This window comes from Caretta caretta, chromosome 7, assembly GCF_965140235.1.
Source record: "Caretta caretta isolate rCarCar2 chromosome 7, rCarCar1.hap1, whole genome shotgun sequence".
NCBI lineage: Eukaryota > Metazoa > Chordata > Testudines > Cheloniidae > Caretta > Caretta caretta.
The window spans coordinates 27,073,938-27,093,073 of record NC_134212.1 but is presented as its reverse complement, the minus strand read 5'-3'; the positions used below and the strand labels follow the sequence as shown (position 1 = coordinate 27,093,073).

Below are 19,136 nucleotides of genomic sequence, written 5' to 3'. Positions count from 1 at the left end.
TTAAAAAAGGAAACTTATGTTGATATATACACTCCAAATTTCAGGACAAGAAGTCTGTGCAGAACTGTTGATTTTTAGTTGAAACTATGGAAAATCATCTTTTTAGACTAAAAATTTAGTCAGACAAAAAACAAAAATCCAGCTACAATTCCCCACGTCCTACAAACTCTTATTCCTGGATAAAGCTTTGATTCACACTAGTAGCTCAGTTGAAGCCAGTAGGGCTTCTCGGGTAAAAGCTATTCAGAGGATTAAAAGGTTTACAGGATCAGGCCCCCATGACTCCAAAACTGCTAAAAACAAAACAAACCGCTAAAACACTGAAAGCTACATGCATAATTGTTCAATAATTCAATTCCTTTGGCCACTTGTCAGCTGGGCTCCTAACCATCTACAGAATATTTTGTGGTGCACACAGTCATAAGGTTTTTTTCCCAAAAAAAGTTATTACATTGGTAAGCTTTCTTAATATAGAATAAAATTTCAAGCTGTACTTCGTCTGTTTGGCATAAGGTCGCTTCCTTGTCTTACCACGTAGTAAATTTTTAAAAAGTCAACCTTTTCATTGTTGTAACAAATCGTCCTCTGAAAGATAATTAAAACCGCTTCCCAACATACAACCAAAGTTTTATTTTTATAGTCTATCTTCCATTATGGCGTAAAGCCTTTCAAAAAAAATTTTTAAACCAGTGAAATATACAAATCACGCAAGACAGAAATATGTACATTAAATGTACAGAACAAACAGAGGAAATGACACAGAAGATTTACATAATATCTGAATGACAAGTAAAATATTTTACATTAAATAGTATTTTAAAAGCTAGGATCGTTAGACTCAGCTCTGCTCACAGACACGAGTCACTAAAAAAGGAACAAGATGTGATTCAGCAAATAAAAAATGACGATGGTTTTTGTATAATAAAAACCCAAAGTGACATATTCAATGAAGTAGTGCCTTTTTAAATTTTAAGATACTTTGTTTACAAACATCTGGAAGAGAGGGGTAAATATGTTCTTAATAAATTAAGAGCAATAAAGCATCATTTAAAAAGCTGATAAATGATCAAGATGAACTTAATGCAACAGCTTATAGGCTTGTGAGAAGTTAAGGCTTTGGTATGACTAAGCTAAAGTGGAGGATTTTACTTGTTTGGTATTGAATGCCAATTTGTTTAATTTATGGGATGGGAATGATTTGGGGTGAGGTTTCTGAACCAATGACAAATGCTAACTGCGTTTTTGTAAATACGCTGTACTGGGCGAAATGCAAGAAGTTGCTGTAGTAGGTACTGATTTCCATCTCAAAAAATTTAAAAACCCAGAAAACAAACCAAAGGCCAAATACAGTTTGTGCTAGGAAATTTTAAGGTTTCTGTTTCAATGATAATCAATAATGCCCGTGCAGGAAAGTAGAAGAGAGAAGCAGTCTCCAAACCAGTGTGAATTCAAGTGCGTGGTACCTTGTCTACCTGTAGCCCAAGAAGCCCCCTTAGGTTGAGAAAAGGCTTACTCCTTTGTGATTAAAATATTCTTAAAATCTCTGTATTATGACACCAAGAATTCTCAAGTCAATATAAAAAACCCTAAAGAAGTGATTTGTAAAAGGAAATGGGGGAATAATATGCTCCTAACTGATGAACTGCCTCTGTAACTTTAGCAGTTTTATTAAAAAATCACTGGCTGTATTGAAATATATATGTACAAAAAGCTCTGAAATATCAGACACCAGCAGACCACAGTTTTCCCGTATATATATGTAACTGCTCAAGTATAGTCTGAACAGTTTTAATGTATACCTGCAATATATTATCTAAAGCATGTGTACTGAAGACATCAGATGATAAAGTTGGCATTGCTGCAATATTTCATTGAACTAAAATAGCAACTTAACATCAAGACATGAAACTATTGTCTCCTCAAGTCAAAGCTTTCCCAAAATCCACAATAAACCAACCATCTTGAGAATGATTGATGGTTAATGATTAATTTCCTTGGATAAGAGGGGTTATTTACTAAGCTGTGTTTTGAAAGATGGCCAGCTATCACATCACTTTTTTAAAAAAAGGCATTTCAAATTAGGGGAATTCTGTTTCCTAAAGGGCTTTCCAGAGAGTGGGACAGTGAAACAGCTGCAGTGGTGCAATTTCTATTGGGTAAGACCAGAGCACACTGTTTGGAGAGATTCAGAGGTCACTTGCTCCTGATATTCTTTATCAGTAAGGCATTGCTTGCTACGATAGAATACTCACACTTCATACATAATTAGATGAAGAGCTGATCGGTCACATCCTGCTTTGATGTACACCTTTAGTGTCAAATCAAGGCAGATTTTCTCTTGGTCTTGCTACTTACTGGACCCAAGACTTTAGGTCCTGAATAGCACAGCTGAACCCTTTAGAAGTCTTATGCACTCGTACCCTTTAATTATCTCACATTTAAATTGGCACCTTGCAGTCACGTGATTGACATCATAGTAACTTTGTGCTGAGCCCTCCTGTGGATATACCAACCCTCCTTTTATGGACCCCTGGATGTATTGATCAGCTTTGTATGTATCTATCGGACTCGTTTTGGTGACTGAAGCTAAAATCATGTACAGGTTTGTGGGTTATTGTGTTCATAAGGATCATTCTCAGATCCCAAGCACCTAAGAATTTTTTGCCTGCTGCACATGTACTCTCTCTCATGGGACTAAGTTAGGATATGTTGGATTTCCCTTCAAACTACACTATTTTTTTAAAGTCTTTTTTTGGGGGGGGGGAAATAAATATTTTCTCGGGTTCTCCCCCATTATTGCCAAAAATATAAACCACACAACAGCCCTAGGATGGGCGCAGAAAGGGTTCCAGTCACTTCTTTTTGTAACTTCTGTAAAAAAAAAAAAAGAAAAGAAAAAAGAAAAAACTCATTGGACTCTATAAATAAAGTGGAGATTGTCCTGGGAGTAGCCCCCCCTGCTGGCAGGTGGGAGAAGCTCCTTCCACCTCCTCACCCCCTATTTGCACACAAACTGGTCCACGATCTCCGTGCACTTCTTGCATTTCACGTAGCAGCACCAGTGGAATTTGCAGTGGCAGCGCTCCGTCTGCACGGTCTTGAACTGGTCGTAGCCCCGGCCACAGCACATGAGTTCACAGCCGTCCATGCCCTCTGAGGTCTTATTGCAGAGGCGGCTCTGGGTGCCCAGGGAACCGGTGCTCTCGTTGCGCACGCAGTAGTCGGGGCTAGGGTCAATGTAGACCAGGTCATGGATGGTGGGCGTGTTGAAGCGGCTGTTCACTTGCACCAGCTTGCCCCGGCTGTTGAGTTTCATGGCAGCCGCGCTATCATATTTCTCCTTCAGGGCATCGCCCACTTTGCGGAAATCAGCCAGCTGCAGCCAACAGGTCTTCAGGCTGCAGGAGCCAGACACCCCATGGCACTTACAGGCCACATCAGCCAAGTTATACACTGTCTAAGGGAGAGAAAAGAGGAGGAGGGAAAACAAAAGTGTCAATGTGGTTGTTACACAGCCTGTGTGCTCCCCCCCCCCAATCCCCATCATCCCTACACACATGGGAAGAGAGCCCCTAAAACTCCCCTGCTTTCCCTCCCCCACCCACACCAAAGGGAGAGAGCTCTCAACCCCTCTCTCACACACCACGTGCACACGAGTCCTCAGTAGAATCATTCATGTTGCATTCAGTTTTAGGAATTTGCCCTATTGCTGGGGACAGGAGTTTGCTGTTTCACTGAGAAATTTCAAATAGCCCTTTATTTTATTTTTACTCTCTCAGCTGAGCTCAGTTTGAGGTTTGTACTAGAGAAAAAGAGTTGAGATTTCTTCGGTTACAGGCTGTGCGGCAGTGGATTATCGGCTCTTGGCTCAGCAGTACCCTCCCGTCCAAAATACTGCTGTGTAAGAGAGGCTGCATCCAGAAGAAACCCCCAAACACCTTTGGGTGGGGGACTGACCTACGCAACAATATCCATTTTATAAAGCTTTGGCAGCAAGAGCTCAGTCATTTACCCTGTATAAATAGAAATAAGAGTCAGGGTTGACACTGCCCCAAAAATCCTGGGGTCTGACACATTAGGTGGATACTGTATGCAACTTCCACCCAACATTTAAAAAGAGTTTCGATGCTGCCAAATGGCACTGCAAAGAGAAGGCTGGGAAGGGGGGGGGGGGAAACTGCTGGAGTATCTGTAGACAACTGTGAAAGTTATTTTTCTTCTTTCTAGTAGTAAACTGACCTTTCCGTTGCTTTCAGATGCCCTCCTCTCACATTTAAATAATATTAATTTTCAATTATCTTTCATCCTTCCTCACCTTCAAACACAAGAGTAAAGTCTCCAGCAGACTATTTCTGGCACCACAGGCTCAAGGAAAATAACGACTTTGGCTCTTTGAGTTCACAATATTGTAAAAAAAAAGTTTACACCTATTCATTTAAGGCATTTTCAAGATAAAAAAGCCATAAAAAACATGTTTCACCACAGAAGAGGGTGTTTTCTAATAATAAGCTTTTCACATCCTCAAAAGGGGTGGGGAAAATTATGTTAACCTTGCAAGAATATTCCGCTCTGGGGAGTTTCGTGCTTCTCTTTTCCTTCCAAAGCAAACTGGATTGGTTGGAAATATAAACCAATAAAACTCTATTCTGCAGATAACTCACAGTGAACTGTAGGGTTTTAACTACCAGAACATGGAGGAAGACAAGATACGCTGCTGTCCCACTGATCCTATGGGGTAGGGAACGGAAAAGCCAATGGCAGTGGTGTTGTCGCTCAGGAATACTCATACACACACACACGCTCTCCCCCTCCCCATACTTAAACCCGTCATCACACTTTCCCCCTGCATTTGAAGAAGACTAAGTATTAAAGGTTTTGATTTCAGAGCTCACCAGCAGATTTCATTGGGGACTAATAAGAAAGGCAAAGAAAATATTTCCTTGAAAAACCAACATGTGCATGAGCTAAGGACCTTCAGAGCAAGTTATCCATGCCACTGTTCTTTCTCTCTCTCTTATTAATTAGGTGTGTCCCTTCCCAGACAGGCTGCTTTGGGGAAGGAGCCACTCAGCCACTTACTCGTCTTCCAGCCTCGTTGTTATGCAGGTTCATCAAAATCCTAGCACTCTCGTAAGAGCCTTTCTGATAAATTCTCTCACGCTCCCGAGCATCCACAAACTCCTTGGCGAAGCGGTAGCCGTATTCGATGTTATCCCCACAGCCACCCCACAGCCAGTCCCGGGGTAAATCTTTGGGCCTGGCCGCCCTGCTGCAGCCGCAGGAGGAGAGCTCCCCCTCTCGGCAGGCGCGGCTCATTGCATTAACCACCCCGGCAGCGCTGACTGCGTAAGTAAAGGCAGTCTCCCTACTGCCTGCAAGGAAAGAGAAAACAAGTGTTAAAGGCAAGTCTGCACAGGTTCTATGACATTCAGTACAGGGCACAGGGAAATGCTATATGGAAACGCTATATATGAAATTCATGGGGTTTTGAACTGTGCTTTAGCCTAAGAGGTCTCCATGGAAACATTTTTATTCCTCCCCTCTCCCCCAAAAGCAAACAAATCAATGACAGAAGGTGGAGGTTCAGTGATGTAGAGAAGGCGCTGGATTCTCCTCTTACACTGTTTTTTCACCAGGGAACACTGTAGAGCAATAATGGCACAACTGAGAGGAGACTCAGGCCATAGGAGTATGTTTAGCAATGGGTTACAACAATAATTGTGTCCAGGGGCTAGAGAGCCTGGCTGCTTCCCATCTTCTCTTTTTAAAGATGTTAAAATACAACTTTTAGAAGTCTGCTCCTTAAATTACTACTTCTTGAACGTGATTTATCTACTGTACTCATTTATTCCAATTTATTTAAAGTTATAGCATTTCACAAAGCCTGCTGGTGTCAAAGAAAGCACACACCAGAATTATACTTGTTAATATTCTGCCCTGCACATAAACTGGCCAGCAACTTTGAAGAGGGCTATTTAAAAATAAAGATATAATACCCCACTGCCCTCTAGTATCTAATTATCCAACTAATAGGAAGATTTCATACAGCAAAAGAAGCCACTGCCAATCATTTCTATAAGTTGCAGGGAAGAGTGAGCCTGGGACAGGATCGTGTTAAATGTTTTAGTCAAGGACTGATGATTCCCTTACATTCAAGTTTTTCCAACTTTCATTTTAAGATAAATAAGTTTCTTTCAAGGTGATGACAGAAAAAGCTCTTTGTTCATATGTGCTTGTCACAGGATATCCTCACTGGAAGATAAATTCATTAACAGCTTCCTCAACAAGACAGCACCCAGATCCATTTTTACCTATAACCCAGCTACATCCATCTCCTTTCTCAGGAATGGCAAGAGTTCTATTTTACAACAAATGTCTTCCATGAAAACAAGGCTAACATTAGAGAGTCTTCTGGAAGTCTGCATTTCTTCTTATCAGGAAGTAGGACCAAAACTGCTACTTTTCAGGCTCAAGCCTGAAGTCCTTCTCCAGGAAGGACTACCAAAATGACTGCTGGATCAGTCTAAAACATAATTTGAAGTTGAAAATCAAAGAGAGTTAGCTATTGGTTTAACCGTTAGGTTTTACTTCTATTCTTTAGTCCAAAAATAGAGTTGGTCTAGGTAAATCTCTTTTTTACCAAGCTTGTGGGAGGAACATCTTTGTAAAAATCAGGGTTTTGTCAGATATGATTTTTAGGTAACAGTTCTTTGAGGCAGGGACTGTTTGTACAGGACCTACCATCAAAGGCTCACTTCTGATTTAGGCCTGTTGGCACCACTGTATATTAAGAACAGTACTCACAGTTAATCTGTATTTAACATAGATCTAACACTATGTTCAGAGCAGCTCTGTTAATGTAACAACTGCTGCCTTTTCGAATAATTTATGTTCTGATTCTTTTCATTTAAAGAGGTCATATACTGAGGAAGACCATTTCTAAAATACTAGAATCAGAACCACCGTTCCCCTCAGTACTAGGGTCCATTCCAGCAGATACTCACTCATTAGACTACTTGCAAGAGTTATGCGTTACTCCTGAGTGTAAAGGTTCACAAGAGTAGTCTAAGGGGTCATAATAACTTTGGTGTTATATGTTTTTGATTTTGCATTTACCATAAATTAACTTAAGGAACTGCTTGAAAATCTTTTAATCTTAAATCTTAAATTCTGGATTGTACTGTAATGCATGTTTTGGATTTATTCTGCCGTTATTATTCAATGGGATGTTTGCCTAGGTAAGGAATGCAGAATTTTTTCCTTTGTTCATGATCTTTTTTTTGAAAAAAGGTATGGTTAGTTCAGGTTTAGACATATTAATTATCTTGTGTACTGCATAAAGTTAAAAAAAAAAACCGAGTTTTAAATCTAAGGTCTTGGTGCATTTTTAAGGAATCCTTAAGGAAGAAAGGATGTGATGGAAGGGTGTGAAAAGAGAGAGGGAGAGAAAACTGTCCCTAAAAGAGCAAGCTGAATATATTCAATTCCATTTTTTAGTTAAAACAAAATTTGGCTAATCCACTGAAACTGATCTCAGGGCAGGCAGTTTTAGATTGCACAACCAGTATTATCCCGACACATCACCCTACGTCTCATTGACTTTGGCAACATTTCCACATGGATAAATTGCTCTGGAATAGTTTTTCCAGAGTATTTAGGCACAAACATGTTTTCCTCCAGCATCCAACATGTCTGTCTTTTTCCACATTTCTTCAACATCCATCTCTATTGTGACCATTGCAAGAAAACACACTATCTAAAAATGTTTGAGTTCCTCTATGTCCTTCAGATGTAACATAAAAATAGGACATTGTTCCACATACATATTACTGTTTAAATTTATTTTTCTGTGGCACTTCTCTAAAGAAACACAATCTAAATCTGGGCGTAAGATACAAAACATTCTCTTTGTCCTGTATTTCAAGAGCATCCAAAACTATCAGGAGACATGATTAGACTGGACCTCTCTCCCATGCAGTTGTTGAGAAGATTCGTTTATGTTAATATTCCTTTCCTGTGTTTAAAATATAGTCCAAATATGCCTTAGTTCTAGTCCTACTGAGAAACTAAAGGACAGCACAATATATTGCATATAGCAGGATTTTAATAGTCTAATTAAGAGATGATCAACTGAGAGGTAGCTATGGTAACAGAATAAAAGCCCTGTAAATTTACTATGTTCAGTAAACTATATATTCAGTTTCTATACTCAATGCTTGGTTTATTGGTATAGCTTTAGATAACTTTGCCTGATAAATCTTGGAATAAAAATATAAATGGACATAGTGTAATAAATATCATAGCTAAACTATCAAGTCAATGCTTTTCTAAAAAGATTCCTCAATGCAGAATTACTTATGTTTTAGTCATTAACATAAATGACAAAATCCTACAAAACTATGCAGACTCAGGATCCAGTTATGATCATCTCACACTAGGGAGAATAAGGCAACTCTTCTGACAATCAAATTATTATTCCAATGGAACACTGGCTTAAGTATAATCAGACTCAGACTTTTTCTCCTATTCAAGAGGAACAGCAGCTAGTCATGTACTTCACATCAAAATGTAAATTAATACAACTATAAAACAACAATACTTTTCTTGTTCTTAATACACTTCTTAGGATCTCTAAGTGTTGGATATACCCACTTGTATCTGCAGTTACTACAAGTGACTTAATTACATGATAAATTGCTACATAGCTATTAATTAATACAGTCATATAGTCGTGAAGAAGGCAAAGTTTCTCAGCTTGCAATAAACCCCTGGGACCAGATGTGTGACACTCTTGAAGGTGTGAGCCTTTCACACTGGAAACATTGTCAACACAGATACGGGCCCAATCCTGCCACCTTAATTCACACCACTGAATCAGCTGAACGTAATTGAGTAATGACGGTTGAAATTTGGGGCCAGAAATTTAAAGATTTTTTTACTGGTTTTAGTTGTAACCTCAAGAAGATTAAAGCTGAAAAATCTCAAGGTTGTTATATTTGTTTTTCATGTTTAGCTTGCTTTTTTGGCTCTTGCTCAGCTTGAACAATGAGAAGCGAATTTAGATTTTAGGTTCTCAACACTCGGGTTGCAAAAAAAAAAAAAAAGACCAGGGAATGTCTATTTGTTTTAAAAAAACAAAACAGTGTTCCTTGGATATTTTTAAACTCTGGAACTTTTCTATTCATTTCAGGTTTTATAAAAGCTTTATTTTTACAAAAAGTTAAGTTTAAGGCCAAATGTAATTGACAGTATTAATGTAATTTAAAACCATTCCTTTTTGAAACAGGATAGGAAAGCATTGGAATAAAGGATTTAATTTAGATCTCAAATTAAAAAGCTACTGTACACAAGCTATGAGCTACAGCAGTGTTGAGATTAAATGCCAGTACAAATGTTGTATAAACCACAGAAGACGATAGAAAGTAGATTCTTCTGGCTACGGATTCAGTAGATAGAGAAACAGACTGGAAAATTCAGAGGAAAGTTCCATCTTTGGGTCCAATCCTGTACCATTGATGTCAATGAGAATTTTGCAATAAACTTCAATGGGAACATGATTGGGCCCCTAAATTATAAGAATTATTTGTACTATGTGGGTTGCGTGGACCAATTGAATTTTGAAGACGGGTTTAACAGGAAAGAGGATGGAACCCCAGCACACTGGGATAGGCAGATTCCTTTGCAACATCCTTTCCTAACAGCTATGTTATTATATGCAACATAAATTACAAGTACACTCACACACTTTGTCCTGATCAAACTGATTTTGTATGGATTATAGAGCTGCTTCATTTCTGTTATAAAGCCAACTTTCTTTAAACCACAGAAGGATTTTGCCACAACTGGCAGTAAATGAGAAGGAATTGTTTATAAACACTATGGAGATTTTCAGTGAACTGCTGAATTAATGAAATAATCAGTGAATTAATTTATTACACAACATAAGCAATTTTGGAACCCAGATATTTTTGCCACACACTACTACTTTTTAGTAAGTTTTAAACATACCATTATTTTATTTCAGATTTTTTCCTTAAAGTTAATGAGTATTTTAGTGCCACTTTTTCTTTCCTACTGCATTCTTGTATTCAGATGCTTTTTTGCCTTCACTTTTTTGAGGGGCAGGAGCAAGCGGAAAATCAACTCTGACCAAAAATAGTGTGGCGGGGGGGCGGGGGGTTGTCAGCTTCAATGACACTAAATTAGGTACCTTACACAGATTAAGAACTTGGCAAGAATGTCTAATACAGAACATTAAGTAAACACCACACACATTCTTAGGCAACAGTTTGATCAGAAAGTTTTTGCTTCCTACCTATCTGCATGACTCTGCCAAAAACAGAGTTGTTATCCACAGTGCTGCAATTCCATCTTCTGTGTCTGAACTGATACTGGCATTCCTTAATGCCTGTCTTTGCCCCCTCTCCAATATACTGCATGTGGTCCTGATACAAGTGGCAGAGTTTCTTCTGTCCTTGGGAAAGTCCTGCTAGTTGACTACATAGTGGCTGTGCTCCTATTATATATACCTCTGACATCTGAACAGGGTTCATAGGATTCATATGATTCATACCTAAAGACCTGCATAAAGAAAGAATTAGATTAACATTGGGAGGACAAATACAGTATTAGTGTATAAATCTACCCACTCCTGCTCTTGAGAGCAAGAGGAAACTTTTGAAAAACAATGAAGATCATCAAACTCTTATTTAAAGGCTGTACATGCATGGAATGATGGCAGCATGCTTTAATGGCTGTCTTTGCCAACACTTCAATGTACCTGAATGCCAGGATTCAAATTTCACCCCATCCCTACAAATTTCTGTGGGCATGGTAAAGCTACAAGAAGTCCCAAGCAACTGCCTGGTCATAGAAGTACATAAAACAACAAAACAATTCCCACCATACCACAGGATTTTCAACCTCCACTTTCAGTTTTACACAATTATGAGAAAATAAGGAAACCCTTAAGTACTAACAGTTAGATACTGTTACAGACAACTACTAGTTCCTTCTAACTGATAGAAAAGATACAGAGGCACGTACAGACACTAAACAAAATCAATCATGTTTTCCCAATTCTTAAGAGGTCCATATGTGCTTTCACATGATTAAAACAGGGCTGCAAGTCAGAAACTGTTCAGCTGAGAGAGCAAAGGTTTTGCTTTAAAAAAAAAATCCTCAAATAATAGAAACATTTAAAAAAAATCTAGATATTAACTAGAGTTTTCCCCCCCAACAGCTACAAGAAATATAAACTCAGCTCATGGGTCTCTTTAGAAAGTTGTTTAAATAATAATTTAAAAAAATCTGTGTGTTGAATTTTTTGTACATGGAATTCAGAGCTTTCCCTTACATTTGTTATTTCAGACCCTGTAGAATGAGATTTTAAGTGACCCATTTATAAATTTAATTTTGCTACTTTGATGGTGGTAAAAAATAAATTCCCTTTGGATTTACAGTTATCCCAGAAATTGAGTATTACTAAAAATCTCCTATTCATACAGTACTTTCCCCAGAAAGAGATAAACTATATTATAAACCAAACAAAAATTAAATATATTATTTTAAATAAAGTCAGTATATTATAAGATGCTTACCACCAAGAGCTGGCTTCTATTACAACCTGGGCGAAAGAGGAGAAAATGGCCAGAACCACTATGAGGTACTTGGAAGCCATTGCACTGCCAACTGTCCCCAAAGCACCTCCTTGAACTAATATTCCAATGGATTTCTGGAGGAGAAATAAAAGGAACAGATTGTTTATTGTTTCTCAGATCATTTTCAAGCATACAAGTTTAAACAAGGGCGGTATCCTGGGTCCCTTTTAAGTTGACTCTTGACTGACTGCCCTTCTCTCAAGTGAGTTTTTGGTGGCAAAACGCAGGCAGTTTCTAGTCCAAATTAGTCCACCCACGCAACCTGACAAGGAAATTTTATTCACTGCGATTCTGCTTGTAGGGCTGCCCAGCGACTATAGACATGTCTCAGTGCCGTTGAATTACAGCTCAGTGCCAAACCCAATCTCTTGGAAAAATCCCTTATTCTCAGTCACACATTTTAACAGAAGCAAAAACACTTACTCTACTTTCATTCTTCTAGGAGCAGTCTACAGAGTGCCCGGACAGGGGAGAAGCAACAAGTGGAGTAGACACATCAAGGGCAAAGTGAAGATGATGCATCAAGTTGCGGGGGTGTTTTGGGAATGGGGAGGGCAGGGAGATTCAGCTGTTACATTAACTCCAAACTAACAATGGATGTTCCTCGGCCCCCAACCCCCACACACAAACGACACCTTTATGGGCCATTTTGGGAGCTGTTTCCAGATGAGAACCACCGAGGCAGCTCTCGTCCGAGAAAGTAGGTGCAAAGCTCATTCCGTTGTCAGGCGATGCCTCTCTAACCCGAAGGGGGAATTCCGATTCTCCTCATTTGGGAGACAGACATTTGGGCCCTCCAAGAATCCCCATTCCCCAATCTGATTGAGGACGGAGGTGGGGCAGGGAGCTAAGAAAGCCACCAAGGGAGTATGGGATAAGATGCCGGTGTGTGGGGATCTCCCGCTTGATTTCGCCAACCTGGGCGGGGGGACAGGATCGCTTTGCGCCGCCACTACACGTAGGGCGCCTGGGAGCTGGAGGTCGGGTAGGGTTTGCTGCTTCTGCCAGGAGGCGAAGCGCCCGCGGGTCGGTATTGTGTCCCCGGCTACCCCGCGCACCCCATCCCAGCTTCGCCAACGCGCCGGGACTGGGGAGTGACCACACGGCGCTTTGGCTGGGGAGGTAGCAGCGCCGTGACGGGAGTCGATTCAAAGCAGCCCCCTGCGGGAAGAGCCGGCAGATCCGTCCCCGGGGCAGAGGGAGCGCGGAGCTGGGACGCGGGTTCGCCCGGCAGCAGCCCGGGGAGGGGACGGGGTCCGGAGCGCGCTCAGAGCGAGTGACCAGGCGCCCCGCCAGCCCAGCTCCGGCCGGCTTTCAGCAAAGGAGCCGGCGATCCACTCCGGGGGAGAGGCAGCTAACGGGGCCCTGGGGAGCCCCCGTCCGTCAGCGCCGACACGGGGGGCCCCAGCTCCCGGGGGAGTCGGGCGCTGAGCTCCGCGGCCAGTGGAGCCTGGGGACGCTTTGATTCAGTGACGCGTGGGTTAGCTCGGGGTGAGGCTGGGACTACCCGGCGCGGAGCACCTGCAGGGCCAGGGGGCTGGCGGTGGCACGCAGCCCGGGAAGGAGCCTTCCCGTCTCCTGGGGCGCCGACCGAGGCCCTTCTCCCCGGGGTGTGGCGCGCCAGAGGCTCCCTCGGGGCGCGGGTTGCGGGACACTGCGCGCATTTGGAGACGGAACGCGGAGAGGCTACGCTCTGGCGGAGCCCGTCCTATTCCCGGCCCAGGCTAGGAGAAGAAAGCGGGCCGCTTGCCGAAGTTCCGCGCACTCCGGTTTCCGATTGGAATCGCCGACAGAGGCCCTGCTCCGGATGGGTACTATTAGCCTGGGGTCTAATTGCTATTAAACACTCCCAGCTGCCTAATAGGGGGTTTAAGGTTTTCAGAAGGAGTTGAAGTGGGAACGAAGGGGCGAGCCTCATGCCCACAGATTAAGGGAATTTCTTTGTTACAGGAAAACCTTCAACGATTCCCAACAGCCTGAAGGGAGGAGAATCGGGATTGTCAGGCACAGTCACGCACAGAGTTCGCTAGGGATCAGAATCCCCGAGATTGCTGCCCGCTCAGCATGACGGGGAAAAGCAAGGACTCCCCTGATGGCTTTAAACACTTTGCGTCGAAGGCTTTCAATTGGATTTATCCAGTTTTTCCTACCTCGCCTGAATGGTCTGAAATAATCCTGAGTTACAAAAGGGCATTGCTCTGAAATCCATAAATCCAGCCCTGTGTTTTTGTTTTGTGTTTAAATAAACTCCCCTTCCACGAGCACAGCCAACTCTCTGCCTTTACAAGGTTTCAGGGGAGAGCGGCCAATGCGCGCGGCAGAAAAGCCAATGGTAAACGGAAATGTGTGAGTTATTACATCCCAACGTCTCTGCCCGCGCATAAAATATCGATGCCAATTAATAAGTTAAACACTTCCAGTAAATAGGTTACTCGATCGGACTTTAGTTCATAACGCAGGACTTATAAGGAGAGTAATTTAATTTTTTTTAAAGACAGTTCAACACTTGGGGGCTCCCTATTCATTCTCAAAAACGTTAGTAGCGAATTAAAAGGTGCTCTTAATTCTTCTTCCACAAGTACTTCTTTTCTTAATTCTTCTTGATTTTTTTTTTTAGGGGGAGAGGGGGGCGCTTGGAGAGACAGAGAGAGAAGAACTGTCACAGCAACACAGGAAATTGATGATAACATGAAAGCTGCCCGGACACACGCAGGATTCAAGGGGCACAGAAAGCTGGGATTGGTATACAGCCACCTGCCCGTGCCTGCGTGTGATGAGCTTTGTTACAGCCCCACCCTCTCGGTCACTTGGGATGCAGGGCGGTAGCACTAGGGACTTTAGATCCGCTTGCTCTCTCTTACTAGATGGTAAATGGTTCCTCCTCCACCCACTGCGCGTTTCACACCAGGCAAGTCACCCAACGCGCTGAATACTGTACTAAGGTTTTAAAAATATGACAAAGAAAGTAATGTAAGCTTAGAACTCAGACTGGCCTCTCCTAGGTGACAATAATTAAATCTGGGGAAATTAATGTGTGTATAAGTGACAGTTTGCGGAGGGCACCGTAACTATTAAAGTTAAATGTACTTTTTAGCAGCAGTTTAGGAAATCATAAAAAGATTGATGCACCATAACCTAACTTCACAAGATTGGCAGTGGACTCAGACACCCGAAATAGGGATTTGGACGAATTTGGATATTTCGGTGCCCAGAAAAGGATACAAATTGAAACCTAATTAACTGATCGGCTCCTACTGACAGCAACTAATTAGACATTGCTCCAACTCAGTTACTAGTCACTTGTCTTCACAAGCATCTGTAGCGCAGATGTGAAACGAGCGGGTGTCTCTGTCATTTCGGGGTAGAAATGAACTTTATGGGGACAATGCGGGCGGTTATAAGAGCAGCAGTACACCCATGCAACCGAGGTTGATTTCGGTTCCTAGGCGCCCTGCCAGTGACACCCTCCCGAGCGTTTCTGCAGGAGGGAGATTAAGCGTCACCAGTGCAAATCATTGACAAGTCAACTGGTTCATGGAGCCAAGAGCGCAGGCTCTCTATGGCCAGCAAAAGCAGCCAGTCCTCCGGCGCATAACGGGCCAGCCTCGCATGGGGGAGTGCGCACCTACAGGAGAACCACTGTGAGCAGAGGCAGGCCTTAGACGGCTCTTAGAGGAGAGCTCAGAAAGGAGCCACAATCAAAATCCTGCAGAGCCAGAAAAATCCCCATGAGTAAACATCTGGGGCAAGGTCAAGAAGGGAGTAGCCGCTCCCCCGTCCTGTAACAGCTCTCACTCCGCTGCGTCTCACGCAGGATGGCGCTGTCCCTTAGGTATGCTGGGTTTCAGGAATAAAAGAGAGGGAAGGTGTAAAAGGAAGTTTAGAGGGCTGGAAACATTTTCTTCTGGCTCAAAACCCTCTGGCCTGTACTCCGATTGTGCGGTTGGGGAGTGTTTACATGGGGGTTATTACACTTTGCTGGTCGGACACTAGATCATTCACACACAGCCCGGAACGTTGTCGGAAGAGTGGAGTCTGGCGGGTTTCGTTAGGTGGAGTGGAACGAAGTGGGCCTCGCCTGGTGCGGGCGGCGCCCGTTCGGGGAGTCATACAGCCCTTCTGCCGACAGGGGGCAGCCTCAGCCGCCAGAACCCCCGCCAGGACTGACGCCTGCTTCGGCGCGGAGCTCCATCGCTACCTCCAGGTTGTTTTGCCCACCCCCGTTTTTGTTTTTTTTTTATTAACACTTTACTGGGACTCCCGTCTGAGAAGTAAGCCCGAGAAAGGGAGATGAGACACCTGCGATCAGTGAAGACACGGTCAGTCTCCGCTGCTGCAGCCACTTCAATATCACGGAGCTCACAAGTTGCTTTCAACAAACTCCTGGAAGTACCAACTATCGGCCCTAAAGTCTTACCCACCAGTTTTACTTTGTGAGGCGCTTTTGGGGAGGGAGGGAGGGAGAGAAGGGGGTAATGCACCAAGGCTGAGCAGTAGGCTCTTCGGTCAGATGAAAATGGACTCGTACAGATTCAGCACAGCCCTGGAATCGCCTGTGATCCTGTTTTTTACACAGCGTGTCTGGAAAGTCTGTTCAGGCATCTGGTTTTATGGTAGCTTTTATGTGAGCACTGCCTTTGGTAAGTAGGCATCCAGAGAGCCATTCGGCGCTGGTGGGTTGTAAAATGCAGAAACGATTGCTGTATGCTGATTTGCTCCATGGTTTCAAAGCAAACGATTGACAAAAGCGATGCCACCCCTTTTCCCTCCAGTGGTTTTCAATAAAAAGGGGTACGTGTATTGCAAATTTGTAGGGTTCAAGTTTATAGAAAAAGCCACTTACTCTGACTCAGACACCAATGTATATAGTTAATTCATGGAGAAAAAGGGAGAGGGTTTTTTTCTTAGATTTTTTTTAAAGTAGACTCCAATACTTTACACTAACAGAGTTGAATGAACTTAGAAAAGAGTCGTTTCTCAGAGAAACTGAACTTTCCCTGACCCTCCGAGTGTAACTAATTTAGCATGCAATTGACAATTAAAAACAAACAAACTAACTAACAGACTTTCCAATATGGAGTCCTTAGAGCATCAAAGGAGCACCGAAAAACCTCGTTTCTCCTTTGCAGACCCCAGCAGCAGAATCCTTTACAGATGCCAAGTGACAATCTCCAAAATTTAGAATAAAGTTAAAAGGGGGAAGGGGGAAAAATAAGCCAGGTTCTAAACTGGCCTTGAGCCAGAGTTCCTTAAAGGTACAGGCCTCCATTACTGCCTGCTCTCGCTCCTCCATGGCTATTCTCCCCAGAAATGAAGTCCCGAAAGATGTCTTTAAAACTTCGGCTACTAGAGGTTGCAAGAAAGATGTACCGCGTTAGAGAGCTGAATTAAAACAAGTGTCTTAAACACTCTTCACTTACTTTAAAAGAAACCGGTTCATGATAGGCAGGGGGCAATTTGGCCGTAAGAAGTGGGGTATTTCAGACCCACAGATCTCCAGCAGGACTAGATGAGTGAAAAAGCTTAGAGTTTGGGAAGGGGGGGGGGGGACAGAGGGTCGCCAAGGCTGTCCGTTGGGGGGGGGGAAGGGGGAGAACCCCACACATCTCACTACCGAAATACATGTAAATTCTCCACCACCCCCGGACTCACACAAGCGAGCTCAGCGTCTTAACAAGTAGCCCCTCATCCCAGCCTAGGACTCACCTCCATTGCAGGGGGATTCACCGAGCGAGGGCAGCCAAGTAATCCAAGAGGGAACCGGGGGAGAAAGGGCGAGGAGGCGGCGAGAGTAAATCCGGGATCGCAGGAGCTATGCGGTATCCTCCAAAGCAGCGAGCGGCGGCGGCTGCCGCCAGGGGCCAGGAAGGGAGCGAGCCCGGAGAGGGGGAGCGCTGGGGCCCGGCGAGCTGACACCAGGCAGACGCAGACCTCTGTCCGGCGCGGGCGCTCCCAGTGCGGAGCAGGGCACCAGGGCAGGCTCCTTTCCAAGGTCCATCAGCACTGGCAGTAATTAGGGCTTTCCAGCGAAACACACGCGCGCGCGCGGCGGGCCCGTGGGCGTGATCGTGCGGAAACACTTGGGAAACAAACACAATCTTCACGGGCTACTGCAACGAAAGCGCCCTGGGCTACGATCCTTTCCACCAGCCCAGCCCAGGTGGTGCGCCGCTGCTCGCCGCTCCCTCCCTAGCAGCCCTCCGAGGAGCTCGCTGGCTGCCTCTCGGCCGGCGCGGCCCCCGCCGAAGCTCCGTGCGGGAGAGGGGCGTGAATGGAAGCGCAGGAATCCCCCCCCGCCGCCGCCGCCGCTCCCCTAGAGGCTGGGCGCCGCGCAGCTGGGTGTCCGGGGCTGCCGAGCCATCCGCGGGCTGCGCCCCTCCATTTTAAACCGAGGGGGAAGCCAGACTTGACTCTTCGGCGCAACTGGGGAGGGGGTGCGCGTCCTAGAGGGGGCGGCTTTTCCTGCAGCCCAGACGGGGGCTCGGGCAAGAGGAGCTGGGGGAAGGAGGAGGAGGACGGGGTGTGTGTGGGGGGGGGGGAGATCCCGGGCTCAGGGGCTGTAACTCTCCCAATCCATTGCAGGGCAAAGCCCCTCAGCGCCGGGCACCAGTTACACACAGGCGGGACCCGGAGCGGTGGCGGAGCGGCCGCGGCGTTTCCTTCCTGCGCCTCTCGGCTGGGTCCCCGCGCGCCGCAGGCAGACAGACAGCCCGCTCCCCCCCCTCCCCTAGGTCTCTATCGCTCGCGGCTCTCCTCGTCGCCCTGCCTCTGAACAGTGCACGGAAAAAGTTATACGGCCAACAGCGGCCGAGAAACTTCAGGAGGTGCGCATGCGCCTTGCGCCGACCTATGGCAAAGCAGAGGGGGTTTTAAAGCTGTACCACAGAGAGGACCCCGGCGCAAACCTCTGCAATACAGAGATGCTCCACCCGCCCCCCCCCCCCCCACTTCAAACTGTTCTCAGTCAGTTGCATCCTTCGTAGGAAGGAGACGCATTCCGATAGATTATGAGCCGCCTGCTGTAGCCAGAGCCTCCTTCATCAGTGCAGGCAAGCGACGCGGAAACTCCAATGAGACCCGCTTCCCCTAGGCTCGCTCTGGGGGGGACCAGGTCTGGGATTTAAACCTGTCTACGTGCCCGCCCCATAAAGGGAAACCCACGAGACGTGATCATATGTGATATTAGAGACACAAATACACGAACCCTACCTTGTGTAGTGTCACTTTATAGCTAATCCACCGTGCGCCCATTATCTCCATACACAAATACATACACTATGCATCACGCGAGAAAGCTTTGCGCGGGCGTACAAATACATATGATTCGTGTTTGTTGATGAAGTTCTCATTTGACAAGTGGATTTCTTGCGTGCCCAAGGTTGTGGATGTGCTTCCCCGGACGCTTGACAAATACTGGGTTACTAAGTAGGCTTGATCATTTGATTTCCCCTCTTCTCCAGTGTTTATTTCCGCTGT

The 19,136-nt window shown here is 44.5% G+C and overlaps 1 protein-coding gene and 1 long non-coding RNA gene across 3 annotated transcripts; one reads left to right on the top strand and one right to left on the bottom strand.

The window, feature by feature from the left end:
* Positions 1 to 606: 606 nt before the first annotated feature.
* WNT5A (Wnt family member 5A) lies at positions 607 to 18,428 on the bottom strand. Of its 2 annotated transcripts, none has more exons than XM_048858511.2 (5): positions 17,367 to 18,428; positions 11,601 to 11,734; positions 10,316 to 10,581; positions 5,080 to 5,372; positions 607 to 3,457 (listed from the first exon to the last, which is right to left on the bottom strand). In XM_048858511.2, exons 1-5 carry the CDS (start codon positions 17,370 to 17,372, stop codon positions 2,999 to 3,001), a joined length of 1,158 nt encoding a protein of 385 aa, XP_048714468.1. In that variant the 5' UTR covers positions 17,373 to 18,428; the 3' UTR covers positions 607 to 2,998. The 2 variants fall into 2 exon arrangements, with proteins under 2 accessions (XP_048714468.1, XP_048714469.1); XM_048858512.2 differs by lacking the exon at positions 17,367 to 18,428 and adding an exon at positions 12,084 to 12,239.
* Positions 12,224 to 13,926, top strand: LOC142072689 (uncharacterized). Its single transcript, XR_012669224.1, has 2 exons — positions 12,224 to 12,360; positions 13,611 to 13,926. It is a non-coding gene; the product is annotated as an uncharacterized LOC142072689 (long non-coding RNA).
* Positions 18,429 to 19,136: the final 708 nt, after the last annotated feature.

Excerpts from the sequence above, each read along its gene's own strand:
- WNT5A (XM_048858511.2), bottom strand. Across the intron at positions 10,582-11,600 it reads ATAGAAGCCAGCTCTTGGTG|GTCTTTAGGTATGAATCATA; the intron begins GTAAGCATCTTA and ends TTCTTTATGCAG. Across the intron at positions 5,373-10,315 it reads TGGCAGAGTCATGCAGATAG|GCAGTAGGGAGACTGCCTTT; the intron begins GTAGGAAGCAAA and ends CTTTCCTTGCAG.